We start from the raw sequence: 16,229 nt of genomic DNA, 5'->3' as shown, positions 1-16,229 counted from the left end.
TGAGATTTGGCTATAAACCGCAGATTCCCTTACAAAAAGCTTAATTGTCAACTTATAATCTGTACCCTCGTTACCTATTGTTGATCTAAGAATGGGTGGGTCTACACAACCATAATTTTGATCAAACCAATTGAACTTCTAATAGTATCCATACCAAAACCCCACAAAGTTTTAGTGTTTCTTGGAATCGTATAGCAGGCTATATGTATTAACCGAAGCAAAGTTAAATTCAGCAAAAAAATTGGAACTGTTCTTTCCTTACGCTTGTTGGCACAGTCTGTTTTTTGTTTGTTTGTTTAATCTGTGTTCCGCTTTGTCTTTTCCTGCAATTAAGATTAAGGTAGCCAGACAGGGATTATGTCTAAGTTGTTTATCTTTAGTGTGTAAAGGGACAGATTGTCATCAGCCTATTTAAAAGATATCATATCCTAACTCAAACAAAATAAGCCTTTGGTAATTCCTAGCTTCTGCTATAGCTTTTGTTTTTTCCTTTTCTTTTCAGCTAATGTATGACCCTAGCAAATTGCCATTCTAATTGTATGTTTGCTCAGTAAATTAAAAAATAGAGTTAATAAGGAAAGCAAATGAGTTAATAAGCCCTTTTGTTTTTCTTAACAAGCCATATCTTAAAATCTAAATGTTAAATTACAGAGTATTATTACAAAACCTCTCATTTGATGACATCTGTGGCTAAATGTTTAGGTCTTTTTGTAAGTTATTGCATTAAATAGTGCTGGACAAAATAAGTTGGTGTATATTTTATTAAATATGCTATTGAGCAAATGAGGTTTAAAAACAAGGAAAGATATCCAAACTGTTGTTTTGACATTGACATAGTGTGTGTGTGTGTGTGTGTGTGTGTGTGTGTGTGTGTGTGTGTTGTTTTGGGTGGCTTACAGAGTAAATTGTTCTAAGATTGCTCAATAACAGGGCTGCATGCTCTGAGAAGCTAGGGTAATGTTTGCTTCTTTTCTAAAGTAAGTCAGCAGAGAGCGTATAGGAGAAAGAAGACCATGAACACAGTAGACGTTAACATAAAGACAGGTTGCCTTTTATGTCTTCCTGGACTCCACAGAGAAGAATCCCAACCTCATGACTGAGTCATGAATGTTTCTGGTTAATTTGGGTATGTGGGTATTCTGATTAATTTTTGCGTAAGAGAGGGAGAGGAGAAAGCCAGCCACAGGCTTGCACTGCTGAATAACCTATGACAATCTTTAGAGATGTTTAAATGAGTAAAGCAATTAAAATCAACACACCTGGGAGGCTAGGCAGAAAACTGGAGAATAATAATTAATTAAAATCCATGCATCTAAGTCGTTATAGTATCTACATGAAGCCTGTGAAGGTGGTGGTTCGGTCAGGCATCAAGGTGTCTTGTAAGGCCTAGTAAATCACCAGATGCTCACATCTACTGAAAAACAAACACATCCACACACGGTCTATGTACAGAGGTGCATGCACAGCTTCAAGTTTACTATCACACATATACAAATAGCTTTTACACATTTGTGAACAGGATATTTTGACACACACAGAAAAGGAATGCATAGAGAACAAATGTTTTGCTTTGGTGTGGAAGTGAACTTTGATGGAACTTAGTAAAACACAGGCCATTTATTACTGTGATGAATGGCTCTCTGGGGAGTCATTTCCATGCCCTCCCAGCTGGAGTATAGGGCTGCAGTGACAGTGCCGGGTAAGAAAGGGACGGAACAATAGGTTCTGTGAGTTCAAGGAGCTGAGGTTGCCCTCCCTGAGTGGGTGGTATGAGCATCAGTTCTGTGCAGCACATAATTCAGAGGGGAGTGATGGATTCTTGCAGAACGTGGAAATAACAAAGAGGGTAAAATGAGAGCAAATTATGAAAGTGCACTTGAATCACCCAATGGGCTGAGGATTTTTTGTGTCAACAGATTCCACTATTGAAAGGTCACAAGCCCAGTGAATTTCCTGATCAAATCCAGAACCTACTATTCCAAGTAACCCAGCGATATTATCCAAACTGGACATCACCGCAATTGTCCAGTTGGAGCAACTGGAAAACAAGTATCCTTCCCACCTCCTAAAAAAAAGTATCTATTTGCTTGTTTGTTTGTTCGAATTTTAAAAACTTTAAAACAGGTAAATCAGCATGTCTGGTTCATTTCAGTTGCTTCACTGTGAAACACAGGGGCAGGGACTGCTTCAGTCTCTCTGCCTTTTCCCTTTGCCCAACGTGTAAAGGTGTCTGGTGTACTAAACTTCAAATTTCACGTTATCTTTATGTTTCTTGATCTTAACATATTTGGTATCCTTTCCCCTGGCTTTGAGCAAGAAGTTCTTGACTTCCTCAGTTTTGCCAGGTATGAGTAGGAGACACACAGGGAGAGTGTAAGGACCTGTACTGCCAGAGGGATGCCCTTTATTACCTTTTCCACGAAAAGTTTTAAAAAAATACAGATGTTCTTGAAGCAAGAAAACTGGCCCTAGCTAAAGTTAAATGAGACCTTTCCTTGCTGCTGACCATGGCGTGTTCTTTCATTTATTTCCCTTCCCATTTATTTGTTAAGCTCCTGGCAGTATTTGTAGACATATATGGATGTTTATTTAAGAAGCCAGGGGTGCACCTGGGTGGCTCAGTTGGTTAAGGATCTGACCTCAGCTCAGGTCATGATTTCAGGGCTTGTGAGTTCGAGCCCCGCATCGGGCTCTGTGCTGACAGCTCTGGAGCCTGGAGCCTGCTTCGGATTCTGGGTCTCTGTCTCTGTCTCTCTGTCTCTCTCTCTCTCTCTCTGCCCCTCTCCCGCTCACACTCTGTCTTTCTCTCAAAAATAAGTAAACATTAAAAAAATGTAAAAAACCATATTTAAGAAGTCAGATGCCTGGTCACTATATCTTAGAATCCCACGAAGGTAACAACCTGGAAAAAGCTCTAAGCTCTGCACTGATCATAAAAGGGCCACTTATAACTTAGAATCTCAGCATCCTGACAGCAGGCATCCCCCTGGAGCTCCAACGAGCAGACAGAAATGGTGTCGTGGTGTGGAAACCTGCCAGGACTGCCTTGGTCCTGAGATTCCATGATTGGCTTTGACACTGGGTGGAGACGATCAAAAGCCCTTCAAAAATCAGCCTGGGAGGGAAGCCCCATTGCCTTTTGTTTCTTCCAACCCAGTGTTTCCCCGCTGCCCCCTGCTAGGATAGAGACTGTCAACACTTGTGCTCCTAGCTCAGACTTTTTTTTAAAGTTTATTTATTTTGAGAGAGAGAGAGAGAGAGAGAGAGAGAGAGAGAGACAGCACAAGTAGGAGGAGGGGTAGAGAGAGAGAGAGAGAGAGAGAGAGAGAGAGAGGGAATTCCAAGCAGGCTCCACACTGTCAGCAGGGAGTCTGATGCAGGGCTCAATTTCACAAACTCATGAGATCATGACCTGAGCCGAAATCAAGAGCAGGGCATTAACTGGCTGAGCCACCCAGGTGCCCCTTAGCTCAGACTTTTAGTGGAGAACAAAACAAAAACAAAACACTAAAACACTGAATTTTGAATCTAAGTTCTAAAAAAAATTAGATAAATTTTTATTCTATATAATAATGGACCCTAATCCTTTCAATTATCAAAATTCCTTGATCACATAGTTTTCCAAAAATAACAGTTCCAGGGGCCCAACCCAGTAAAGTCTGAGTCCCTGGTCCTGGGGTCAAATTCAGTAATCTGTAATTTTAATGCTCTCCCAGATGACTCTAATGATTAGTCATATTTGAGACCCAGAGATTTAGTTATTTTTTAAAACCAATTGTTCTTAAGTAGTCTTTACACTCAGTGTGGAGCCCAAAGTGGGGCTTGAACTCACGACCCTGAGATCAAGACTTAAGATCAAGAGTCCAAGGCTTAACCAACTGAGCCACCCAGGTGTCCCCAAACCAAATATTTTAAAATATATCCTTAGAGATTCCATCTGAACCTACTGCTTGCATTTTCAATATTCCAATTCCAATACTCTACTAAATCACGCTATCTCGCTCCGCTGTCTTGGAATGGTGAATCTGTGGTTTACATTTCATTACATTGTACTAAAATCACCGGGTAACTTAACAGATGAAAAAGGACTTCATACTTCTTTTTTAATAACACCCTGGAATATGTCCTATTATTTCACAAAGGGTGTTGTGAAATCTTCAAAATGAAACTTCTCTGAGTTCACATGAATTTCCAAAGCCTGAAAAACACTGCTCTAGACTCAAGACAAGAATTCAAGGCTTTTCCTCCCCTTCTCTTCTACCCACTCTCCCAGCCTCCCTCCATCTCCAAAGGCACTCCTGTGGAAGAGCTCTCATGTGCATTCTTTTTTCCACTGAGGTCTAGTTAGGAAAATAGATACCACACTAGGTATTTGAACAGAGAGAATTTGATATGGGAAATTTGTTGCAGATGTTGGAGGGCTAAAAAAAAAACGCAAAAAGGAGCACCAAGATAACAGAGTTAGGTAGCAGGCAGCTTCTACTCTTAGGGAAGAGGTTGGAACTGTCAGAACCGGAAGTTGGGGGAGGCCACCAAGAGATGGGACCCAACACCCTTGGTAGTCAGGTGCTTTGAGGAGAGGCCTCATGGATCTGGAGCTCTGGCTCCCAAGAGGGCCAATTCCTGGAGCCGCTGCCACCTCACATCAGACTGCAGTAAGGCTCCGGGAGCGTAGAGAGAAGCTGAAGATACAACTAGTTATTGCTGCCAAGTGAAAGGCCACTGATAGGGCAATGCCTAGAAACAGCAAACAGAAAGGAAGAAGGAAAAACCTTCTCCCTTCCACCTGCTGCCCTGTCTCTCACAAGGGCAACCCCAAAGGAAGCCAGATGACCAAAGTGAAATATGGTGTCCAGAGTTTTGGCCCCTGTATCACAAAGCAGAGGAGAGAAGGGAAGGTTTGGAGCTGGGGGATAGTATTTGAATCAAGCACAGCATCAGACAGTCCTTTGAGTCAAGACAGTAGTGAAATTTGTTTTGGCAGGAATAAGGTTAAAAGCTTTTGTTTCCAGGACTATGCTTTTATGATGGTCAAATAATTTTCAGAAAAGTGTAATCCACTCTTGAAGTGTCACAATGCCCATTTGCATATTAAAGGAACTGAAAAGTCCTGCAGTAAAGAAATCTGCTTGATTTAAAAAAATGTTTACTATTTATTATTTATTTATGTTTAATTTTTTAAAGTTTATTTATTTATTTTGAGAGAGAGAGAGAGCGTGAGTAGGGGAGAGGCAGAGAGAGGGGGAGAGAGAGAATCCTAAGCAGGGTCCACACTGTCAGCATGGAGTCTGATGTAGGGCTCAAAGTGGGGCTCCATATGGGGCTCAAACTCATAAACCTGAGATCAAGACCTGAGCTGAGATCAAGACCTGAGCTGAGATCAACAGTTGGATGCTCAACCGACTGACCCACCTAGGCATCCCTTTATTTTGTTTAATTAACTATTTCTGAAGTGTATTTAATGTGATTCCTTATTTTTTTTTAGATGTAATATTCCTCAGAACATGCAAACAGTATCATAAATGTTCTAATAAAAGGCACCACTTAAGTCTAAACTGTTTTTTTAGGGGCGCCTGGGTGGCTCAGTCGGTTGGGCGTCTGACTTCGGCCCAGGTCATGATCTCACAGTTCGTGGGTTCGAGCCCCGCGTCGGGCTCTGTGCTGACAGCTCAGAGCCTGGAGCCTGCTTCACATTCTGTGTCTCCCTCTCTCTCTGCCCCTTCCCTGCTCATGCTGTGTCTCTCTCTGTCTCAAAAATAAATAAACATTAAAAAAAATTAAAAATAAATAAATAAAAATAAACTTTTTTTATGTTAGTTTAGTCTGACGTTAGTTTCTAAAGTTGGGGACATATCTGAGTGAAATAGGAAAAAAAATAGAATTCTGTCTGTAAAGGATTTGACCTATGTCTTTTTCATGTTTCCTGATATCTGTAAAAGGAACATTCTCCTCTGCTCTTTTTTTTTTTAACGTTTTTTTAAATTTATTTTTAAGACAGAGACAGAGCATGAACAGGGGAGGGGCAGAGAGAGAGGGAGACACAGAATCGGAAGCAGGCTCCAGGCTCTGAGCCATCAGCCCAGAGCCCGATGCGGGGCTCAAACTCACGGACCCCGAGATCGTGACCTGAGCCGAAGTCGGCCGCTTAACCGACTGAGCCACCCAGGCACCCCTCTCCTCTGTTCTTAACCATACTCTTAGGTACTCACTCAACTCCCAGAAAATCACTATGACTTGTAACAAAAATCATCAGCTTCAACAAAATCTGAAGGAAACAGGGAAGTGTTACATGAAACTGTATAAGTCATTCCAAGAGCCCTGGGATACTGGCTTCCCTTAAATATAAAATTATCCCATGGGGCAAAGGATGACTTTATCTTTATTCAAGGAGAGAAAAGGAAACTTGATTACCTTTAGGACGATGATTATTCTACCCCTTCCGTGCCTGCCTCAGGCTGGAAGAGGCATCTGACTGTAATGCCTGACACAGACTGAGACTGAAGTAGAGAATATAGCACAGTAATCTTGGGGGGTGGGTCTGAGGCCACCATGTGGCAGATGCAGATGAGTGGGGAGAAAAATTTGTCTGCAAAGGCGGATGCTGAGAGAAAAGGAACAACCAGGATGGAGAGAGAGGGAGAAGAGAAAAGGGGGGAGGGAAGGAGGAGGAGGAGAAGGGGGAGGAGGGGGAGGAGGAGGGGGAGGAAGGGAGGGGAGGAAGAAAAGAAGGGAGTAGGGGAGGAAGGAGAGAGGGAGGGAGAGAGGAAGGAAGGAATTAAAAATAACTGCCTGATGATTTTCCAGATTCCTTGGGGATTAGCTCTAAATTTTCCCTATTTAACTAGAATGTTTCATTTTATAACACCACAATGTCCAACTAATTATGAGTGTCCCCATGAAGTTATGCTAATCTGGCTTTTACCTTTGAGTTGGATTTTGCTCATGAAGACAGCTGATTCCTGTCTGGAAATCTGGAAATTTCTTAAGCAAAAGCAGTGTGAATTAATTTTATCTAGTCCATTCCTTATCCTAAAAACAGGTACCAGAAAGTTCCAAACAATTGATTGTGGGCGAAGGTAGCCATCACATGACTTGAGCACACTGCCTTTCATCATGATGTGCTACCTACAGACCTGATACAGTACTAACTTCGCATTAAGACATTAAGACCCAATTTTAGTTCTGAGGAACTTTTCTATCCTATTCATTTGGAAGCTGACCAGTTAAGACAGAAGACTCTGGTAGTTTTATCTCCAACAACAACATCACAAAGGACAGAAGTTCCTGAGCCAGAGACAGGAGAAACCAAGCCTACTGGTTAAATATGTATAGTTCTAGGGGTTAAAATTTGCTATGGGCGCCTGGCTGGCTCAGTTGGCAGAGCATGCAATTCTTGATCTCTTTTTGTTTTTTTTAACGTTTATTTATTTTTGAGACAGAGAGAGACAGAGCATGAACAGGGGAGGGGCAGAGAGAGAGGGAGACACAGAATCTGAAACCGGCTCCAGGCTCTGAGCGGTCAGCACAGAGCCCGACACGGGGCTGGAACTCACGGACCGCGAGATCATGACCTGAGCCGAAGTCGGATTCTCCACCGACCGAGCCACCCAGGCACCCCCAATTCTTGATCTCTTAAGTTTGAGCCCCATGTTGAGTGTACCGGTTTACTTAAAAATAAAATCCTTGAAAGAAAGAAAGAAAGAAAGAAAGAAAGAAAGAAAGAAAGAAAGAAAGAAAGAAAGAAAAGAAACTCTCCCATTCACATCCTAGCAGACACAGTCTTCCTCTGAAATTAGGCTTCACTGGATCTGGCTTCACTACTAGTCAAAACAACGCTTCTTAATATTTCCCCAAACCTCAGTCCCCTTTGAAGGTGACCTACAAAGGGTTGCTTCCATTTGTATTCTCTTGCCTAAAGGAACAACACGTCCTCCACCTCCTAAATTCACTGGCTTTGTCTTGCTTCTTTTTTATTTGGTTCTCGCTCTTTCCACTCTTTTGGAATTAGTCTACATTCCAAACTTGACTTCAGCTGGAATACAAATTTAAACTTCCTTTTGCTCAATGGCCCACAGTTGAAGGCTAGCAGCTGGGCCTATCTCGTTTAGGTTTCCTCATGGAACCCCAGCAGATGCAAGAGGGAAAGTTCTGAAAATAACTCAGAGTATCCTCTTGCCCAAAAGCACAACTCTGGTCCTGGGTTGTTTTGTAAGTCAAACAACCTATGAAAGAGTGCACAAATTAACCCCTTAAAGGCCTGAAAAATGAATCTTAGTAAATATTTTAGTAGTGCTTGTTTCTTCTCTTTAACACTTTTAAATATGCTTATTTTATAATCTATTTCTGAAGTTCTTAGGGTCTAAGAACTTTGTTACTGCTAATGATTCTGGATTGTTTCTTCATGTATCTTGTAATTTAGGACTGTGAGTTCATGTTTGGGGATACTTTATTTAGAGGAATCCTGTGCAGGGTTGAAAATACGTCTTTCTAGAGAAGACTTTTAATTACTTTTGTTGAGGGCACCAGTATTGTTATCAGCCTGAGAATGGTTTTTATACTATTTTGTTGGAGAATCTAGGCCTTCCAGAAAGTGTAAACTCAAACCTCAAATCTGACCTAGGGGAGACTGAGGTTTTCAGGTTTTTTCAGGTTCTTTCTTCCTTCCTTCCTTCCTTCCTTCCTTCCTTCCTTCCTTCCTTCCTTCCTTCTTCCCTTCCCTTCCCTTCCCTTCCCTTCCCTTCCCTTCCCTTCCCTTCCCTTCCCTTCCCTTCCCTTCCCTTCCCTTCCCTTCCCTTCCCTTCCCTTCCCTTCCCTTCCCCCTTCCCCAGCAGATCAGGCTAAACAAAAGAATTTCCTTTAAACCTCCCTTTGGGAGAGGATAAACATTTTCAGTTCTCTTTCACAGATGTAGTCAGTCAAGGGTTCTTTATTTGAGGGTCTTAGATACAAGTTTTTGCCCCTCCTGGACCTGAAATGTGTCTCCTGTACTTTCATAGCCATTAAAACACAAGCCCATTGTTAACTAGACTGGGAAAAAAATAAATCCAAAACAGTAAAAAGATCAGTTTCCAGAGTATTTTCTTTACTTTCTTATTAGCACTTCAAAGTATATTTATTACATTTGTATCCATTATATCTGAACAATTTTTAATAAGAGAGTTTTCAGATTAGTCAGCAATATTGCTAGAAATGGAACTCCTCTGTTATTATTTTTCAGGTATTTATACTTCTAACATTTCTGTTCTTGTTATCTGTCAAGATTTCTTTGTATAGAAGTAACTTCTGAAAATGGACTTGCTTGGTAACCACTTTTGATCTCTTATAGACTTACAATGAAAATATCTTCTTAGTGAAAAGAAGATTTGTGCAATTATATTCTGGCCTGCATCAACAGACACAATCAATATGGGGAGTGCAGCACCGCTTGTTGTATACCTCTCATAAACGTTGTTCAAAAGTTTTCTGGTACTCTCCAAAACAAAACAGATAGTATGAGTGCTTCCTTATAAGAAAGCTTCTTTGGAATCAGCTTTGAGAAAGAGAAAGAAAGAAAGAAAGAAAGAAAGAAAGAAAGAAAGAAAGAAAGAAAGAGAAAGAAAGAGAAAAGGGAGAGAAGGAGGAAAGGAAGGAAAGAAGGAAGGGAGGGAGGGGGGGGGAGGAAGAAAGATGGATTCCTATCCTTTAAGAAATCTAGGCTCTTCCTAAGAAAATCAGGATTTAGAACCTAAATCTAATATTTAAAATTCTCTCCATTTTCATTTTCTTTGGCTTGACTTAAATAGAAATCTTTGAGTGGGAAAATTATAAGACTATGCTTTTATAACACTAAAATTCACTTTCAACTTGGTCAATTTAATCAAACTCAACCATCCATTAAAATATATATATTATTGAGGGGCGCCTGGGTGGCGCAGTCGGTTAAGCGTCCGACTTCAGCCAGGTCACGATCTCGCGGTCCGTGAGTTCGAGACCCGCGTCGGGCTCTGGGCTGATGGCTCAGAGCCTGGAGCCTGTTTCTGATTCTGTGTCTCCCTCTCTCTCTGCCCCTCCCCCATTCATGCTCTGTCTCTCTATGTCCCAAAAATAAATAAACGTTGAAAAAAAAATTTTTTTTTAAAAATAAAATATACATATTATCGAGAAAAGAGTTATACTGAAAAATTGCCTAGGGTAATGCAAATCTCATATGCTGGATAGAATATTCATAAGGCCCTATGATTTTTGAAAACTATTAATGCAATTTTTGTCATAATTTTACAAATCTTAGGAATGGTATTACTTAGCCTTTCTTGGGCATCTGTTTTACTGATTGCCAATACAGAGAGTATTTGGATATAACCTAAATTCTTCCTTCTGCAAATCAAACATATTTCCTCTTGTTCTATTCTTAATGGAGACCAGATTCTTAAATAATAACCCTTCATCTTCTTGAAGACCCACCCTCTCAGCCATGCATTCCACTGCATTGTCTTAGTTACCCAACACCATGGAGGATATCCTGAAGGGAAAAGTTCAAGATCAAACAAGATGTCTCTCTTCATGAAATTGCAAATACGATTTTCCCCTTTCTAGTTTTATTAACAGAGAGAATTCCTCTTCAAATAACACTCTGAAACCAAACGTGCCACAGAAAATGTATCACTTTTAAACTCCATAGAGGCTTGAAAATGTTACTCTAGTAAACCTTTTCTAAATAATACTATTTGTAGAATAATTACAGTCTGAGTTTTTCTGTCATTAGTATCAAGTGGCTGATTCTCTAATGATTCTGTTTGCTCTAAGAACACAATGATTCAGACTGTTTCTGGCATGTATTATTTTGTTCAAAGGTAAACTTTGATTCTGTGTCTCTCTTTAACTCTGTTTTCAAAGTAGCACCGTGTTAATCAATTCAAAATCAATCAACCTGGATAATTAAATTCTATGCCCTTCATTCATATCTATCCTATATCCCTGCTCTTTCCACTTCTACCCCAAACACATACAAAAATATAAAGCCTTTTATTCTCAATAATTGTTCTTATGTTTGACATTTTTGGTATATTTATACTTTTTCCCCATATAGACCCTCTCTATATGTGTCTATTAATCCCAGATAGTAACTATGTATTTATAAGATCATTACAAAAAACAGAAGGAAAAACCATTAACAGTAAATAGATAGTTGCTGTTTAAGTACTTGTCATAACCCAAGATTTCTGTTAAATACTTTATATAAGTTATGATATTTAATTGCTTTAGCAACCTGTTATGAGTTGAATTTGTTCCTTCCAAAAAGATATGTTGGAATCCTAACTCCTAGGATCTCAAAGTGTGACCTTATTTGGACATGGGGTCTTTATAGGAGTAATTGGGTTAAAGTGAGGTCTTTAGGATGGGTCTTAATCCGGTATGCCTTGTGTCCTTATAAAAGGTGTAAATTTGGAAACAGAGATGCACATATGGGGAGAATACCATGTGAATATGAAGGCAGCCATCTAGAATCTAAGGAACAAGTCCCCACAGCAGATCCTTCCTTCAGAGCCCTCAGAATGAACCAACCTTGCCAACACCTTGATTTCAAACTTCCAATCTCTAGAACTGTGAGAAAATAAATTTCTGCTGTTTAAGCTACCCAGTTTGTGGTACTTTGTTATGGCAGCCCTAGAAGACTAAAGCACAACCCTACAATTTAAGCCTTATTCTCTTTTTATAAACAAGGAAACTGAGGAATAGGAAGATTAAAGACCTTCCCCGGAGCCACACTGGTTTTAAGTGCGGGGCTATCATTTACTGCAGATCTGTTTTGCTCGACGGCCTGGGTGCTTTCCACTATACACACTGTCTCCAAACTTAAGTTGTTAGCTCTTTTCTTCATCTGTATATATAAGAAAGCACACACAAACACACGCATTGTACATAGGCTTACAGAGTATACCTAAAATTGTATAGTCAAGGTATTTTTATATTGTTTGTTCTGAGGAGAACTTGTAGAAGACACTTCCCCATGTTTCAGGAGTTACCGCAGAAAGCTCAAGAGGTAGTAGAACCATTGACCTGATCTGGGAAAGCAAGGTTATCCACTGGTGCCAAGGGTATCAATTACCTTGCTCTGGACATCAGTGAGCAATTGAACAGACATGAGTGGGAGGGCCTCTGGTTGTGGTGGGAGACTTTGTCCTTCCCTGACTGATTGAGATTGGCTATGGGGAATGGAAGGAAATATTTGATTAGTTTTCTTGGGAGAGAATCCCAGTTCAAGTTGGGAGGGAGGCAGTAAGAGACCCAGAGAACAGGTCGTTAAAAAAACAGACAAAGATCTGAGAGGAAAGACGAATTTCCCCACTTGAATAGCTCCTCCAGCAGAAACGCTGGACAGATGGCCAGTTATGCCAAGAAAGGAACCATTAGCTACAGTGGAGTAGATTTTTCACTCCATGAAGGTGTCTGGCCAAGGTGGCAAATAGGGACTGAAATTCGGCCTGCATTCCCCCCACTAAGCTGTGTGCCGTGGCGGTGCGCTGTGCCTTGTCGGCAAAAAGTGCATCTTTTTTCTAATTTACACAAAGGCATTGCAAAGGTTACCTGTGGCCCAAGAAATCGTTACTTCAAGATCAGGGCCTTCGCATCAGACCCTCAGATCACTCCTCTGTTCTGTGGGATAGAACACAGCTTGTTGGTTATTGTAGAATCAAAAAGTAGTACTTTATTAACATAATAATTTTATGTTTTTGAGATTTTTTTTTTTTATTTCCCTTAAAGTTTTTGTTGTTGTTGCTGTTGTTGGAAAGTTCCTTTTTTTTCTTTAGCTAAAGAAGTAAAGAGATGCGATTCTTCTGCTTTTCTCAAATTGGGACCAAAGTTACAAGAAAAAAAAAAAAAAGCAGGGCTGTGTGAGCTGTTAGCAGACAGGTAGATATATGTAGAACTGTAGTGCTAGGGCTCACCAGTTGGTTGGCTCCTTTCTTGGCATAGGTGGCCATCTGTTCATAGTTTCTGCTGGAGGAGCTGTTAAAAGTTGGGAAACTCTTCTTTCCTCTCAGAGCTTTGTCTGTTTTTTAACCACCTGCTCTCTGGGTCTCTTACTGTCTCCCTCCCAACTTGAACTGGGATTCTCTCCCAAGAAAACTAATCAAATATTTCCTTCCATTCCCCATAGTTAATCTCAATCAGTCAGGGAAGGACAGTCTCCCACCATCCCAAGATCACCACTGGAGGCCCAGTTCTGCTGTGCAAATTAGGCCAATTGACTTCCTAAGTCTCATTTTCTCACTGTAAAATGCAAGTTTGTTCATTCATCCAACAAATATTTACTAGGTGTCCACTATGTGCCTGGTAATATTTTAATATTCCCAGGGCAGGGTGCCGGGTTGGCTCAGTCCTTTAAGGGTCTGACTTCGGCCCAGGTCATGATCTCATGGTTTGTGGGTTGGAGCCCTCTGTGGGTTCTGCACTGACAGCATGGAGCTTGCTTGGAATTCTTTCTCTCCCTCTTTCTCTGTCCCTCCCCCCACCTCAAAAATAAATAAATTTACTTAAAAAAAATATTCCCAGGGCAAGGTTCATGTTCTCATGGAGATTAAGTTCTAGTTTGGGGTAGGAGGAAAAGACAAACAATAAGCAAAATATCTGTATAATTTAATGGATGAAATCCCTCTCTTCACAAATGCATCAGTGCACCTTTCTCTTTTTCATTTCTTGGTATTCCGTTAGGCAGAGCCATTTATCTACCAACGAGTAGGGGAGGGGATAGAGTAATGTAGCAGGAATGCAAAATGATTTAAAGAGTATTTAGTTGCTGAAATCCAAATAGGGTCTCTGAATCAAGAGCAGGATAATTTATGAAACCCAGGTTTTTTTGTACAAACTGAATCAAGAAGACTGACTGACTAGGGGCACCTGGGTGGCTCAGTCGATTAAGGGTTGCTTGATTTCAGCTGAGGCCATGATCTCACGGTCTGTGAGTTCGAGCCCTGTGTGGGGCTCTGTGCTGACAGCATGTAGCCTGCTTGGGAATCTCCCTCTCCCTCTCTCTGTCCCTTCCCCATTCACACATGTGTGCACGTTTTCTCAAAATAAATAAATAAACTTAGAAAAAAAAAAGAAGAAGGCTGACTGACTAGATACAGTTTTACGTACGCGTGGAGTAACAAGGAGGATATGAGGTGGAGGAAGTTGAAAGTCCAAGAAGGGGGAAAGGGGAGAAGGGGAAGGCAGACACCAATGTCTTTGTTCTCTGCACTCATTTCTTTGAGCAGAACTTCAAACACCTGGAAGGGTGTGGGGAGAAGCCGGGTTTGTGGTTCACTTCCACAGATGCAGCACGGGAAGGCTCCCAGATAGGGTTGCCATATAAACTGCAGAAAGTCCAATTAAATTTGAATTTCAAGTAAACAATGAATAATTTTTTTTTTACATTTATTCATTTTTGAGAGACAGAGAGAGAGACAGAGCACACGCCGGGGAGGGGCAGAGAGATAGGGAGACACAGAATCCGAAGCAGGCTCCAGGCTCTGAGCTGTCAGCACAGAGCCCCTACGCGGGGCTCGACCTCACAAACCGCGAGATCATGACCTGAGCCGGAGTCAGATGCCCAACCGACTGAGCCACCCAGGCGCCCCACAGTGAATAATTTTTTAATGTAAGTAACCTCCTACCCCAGCAATATTTGGGACATACTTCCACTAAATTGTTTTCCCCTCGTTTACTTGAAATGCAAATTTAACTGGGCTTTCTGTATTTTTATTTGCTAATTCTGAAGAACCTTCAGCTTGGGGGTCCCAGTACCTGATGGCTTGGCAGTGATGCCATAGAAGTGGCAGCAAGGGTGAAGAATAAATTCTTCATTAATTAATTAATTGGGACTCAATCAGTTGTGCCTTCTGTGTACTGTCACATCTAAGCAGAGGTTGGTTGTAACCATCATACCATATGAAACTACCAGTGGGCGTAAATCATATTTAAAAAATTTAACGTGAGAATTAATGCCCTCTCTAAATGCATATGTGCTTTATTATTCCAGTCTCACAAAGCACATGAAAACCACAGCTGTTGATAATGCTTTTGATTTGCCAGATCCTGTAACAGTCCACTTACTTTGCCTTGAACATGGCATTTGTACCACATTAAAGTTTGGCAAGCTTAATCTTTGCTAACCACTGGCAAATGTGAACATGCTATAAAATATAAAAATATATTTCAGCCAAAGCCATTATCAGGTATATATTTGTTTGGATTTGACTAAGAACCTCTAATTTGTTCATGTGTACTTGGCATCTTTATGTTCTTTGTGGTGATTATGCTTGCAATGAATATATTACATGCTTGCTGGTCAACTAAAGCTCTAAATGTGGTAGAGGAGGAAAGGAGAGGGGTGAGGTGGAAAGAAGTCCTATTTCACTTCTGTTGGAGTGAGAATGATCCTCCATAAACACTTGGGGAAAACTCTTCCAATGGCCACTTGCCCATCCTCCCACCTGACCTGCCCGACACTAAACATATTTTCAAGTAGTTTGTGTATTCTCTTTCATATCATCACATAAGAGAATCTACCCTTGCACGTAATTGGCCACAAGCCTCAGAATAAAAGTATGTTATCTGGCTGTTAACCAACACAAAGCTCAAGAAAACCACCATCTCTGATATTCCAACACAATGGCGTTCTTCAGTCTGGAAATCCACACGACCCATAGAGATAGAATAGGTATATAATCTTGAGATTATTGTTCTGTTTATCCACTCATTTAGACAAAGACAGCCAGAACAACATCATATTTCCTCCCCAAGGATATCACAGAAAATTTTTCATGAAACCCCCATTTATTCACTTTCCCAAAATTTTAATCACCTCTTTCACATATGTCATCTCGTATTTATCTCATGACATGTTGTAAAACAGGAAAGGTGAGAACTATGTAATTATTATTTTCATTGTACAGAATAAAAGGTAAAATTTCATAGCAGGACCACTTAATTTAGCTCTCTATCCATGCCTACCTTTCAGTATCTCAGTGAACCACATTGTATGCATACTTTTCAGTGCCCAGGAAATGGACATATGCAATGAATAAAGAACTCTGAATGTAAGTGCACCCATATCCTGGGTTTAAATTGGATTTCATTCCATCAAGGAAATAAAACAAGCCAAACCAAAACAAAGAAGCAGATCCTTTTCCTAAAAGTCATTTACTCATTCATATATTCAGTAATTATTTGAGTCTGTACTAAATTCTAAGTGCTATCTTTGACAC

General features: G+C 40.6%; 2 protein-coding genes across 2 annotated transcripts in view; both read right to left on the bottom strand.

Annotated features, from left to right (window-relative positions):
* Window positions 1-16,229, bottom strand: part of SAP30 (Sin3A associated protein 30) — a 93,368-nt gene that overhangs the window by 13,098 nt on the left and 64,041 nt on the right. The gene's annotated exons all lie outside the window — the stretch shown is intronic.
* LOC124521185 (60S ribosomal protein L38-like) lies at window positions 2,144-2,509 on the bottom strand. Its single transcript, XM_047092301.1, is given in 3 exon segments — window positions 2,144-2,214; window positions 2,217-2,386; window positions 2,490-2,509. Coding segments are annotated over 3 exon segments (261 nt in total).

Source organism: Lynx rufus, unplaced genomic scaffold (assembly GCF_022079265.1).
Source record: "Lynx rufus isolate CCGP_SWC_20201006 ecotype Redwood Valley unplaced genomic scaffold, mLynRuf1.p SCAF_3, whole genome shotgun sequence".
Taxonomy (NCBI): Eukaryota; Metazoa; Chordata; class Mammalia; order Carnivora; family Felidae; genus Lynx; species Lynx rufus.
This window is presented reverse-complemented; position numbering and strand designations above follow the sequence as displayed.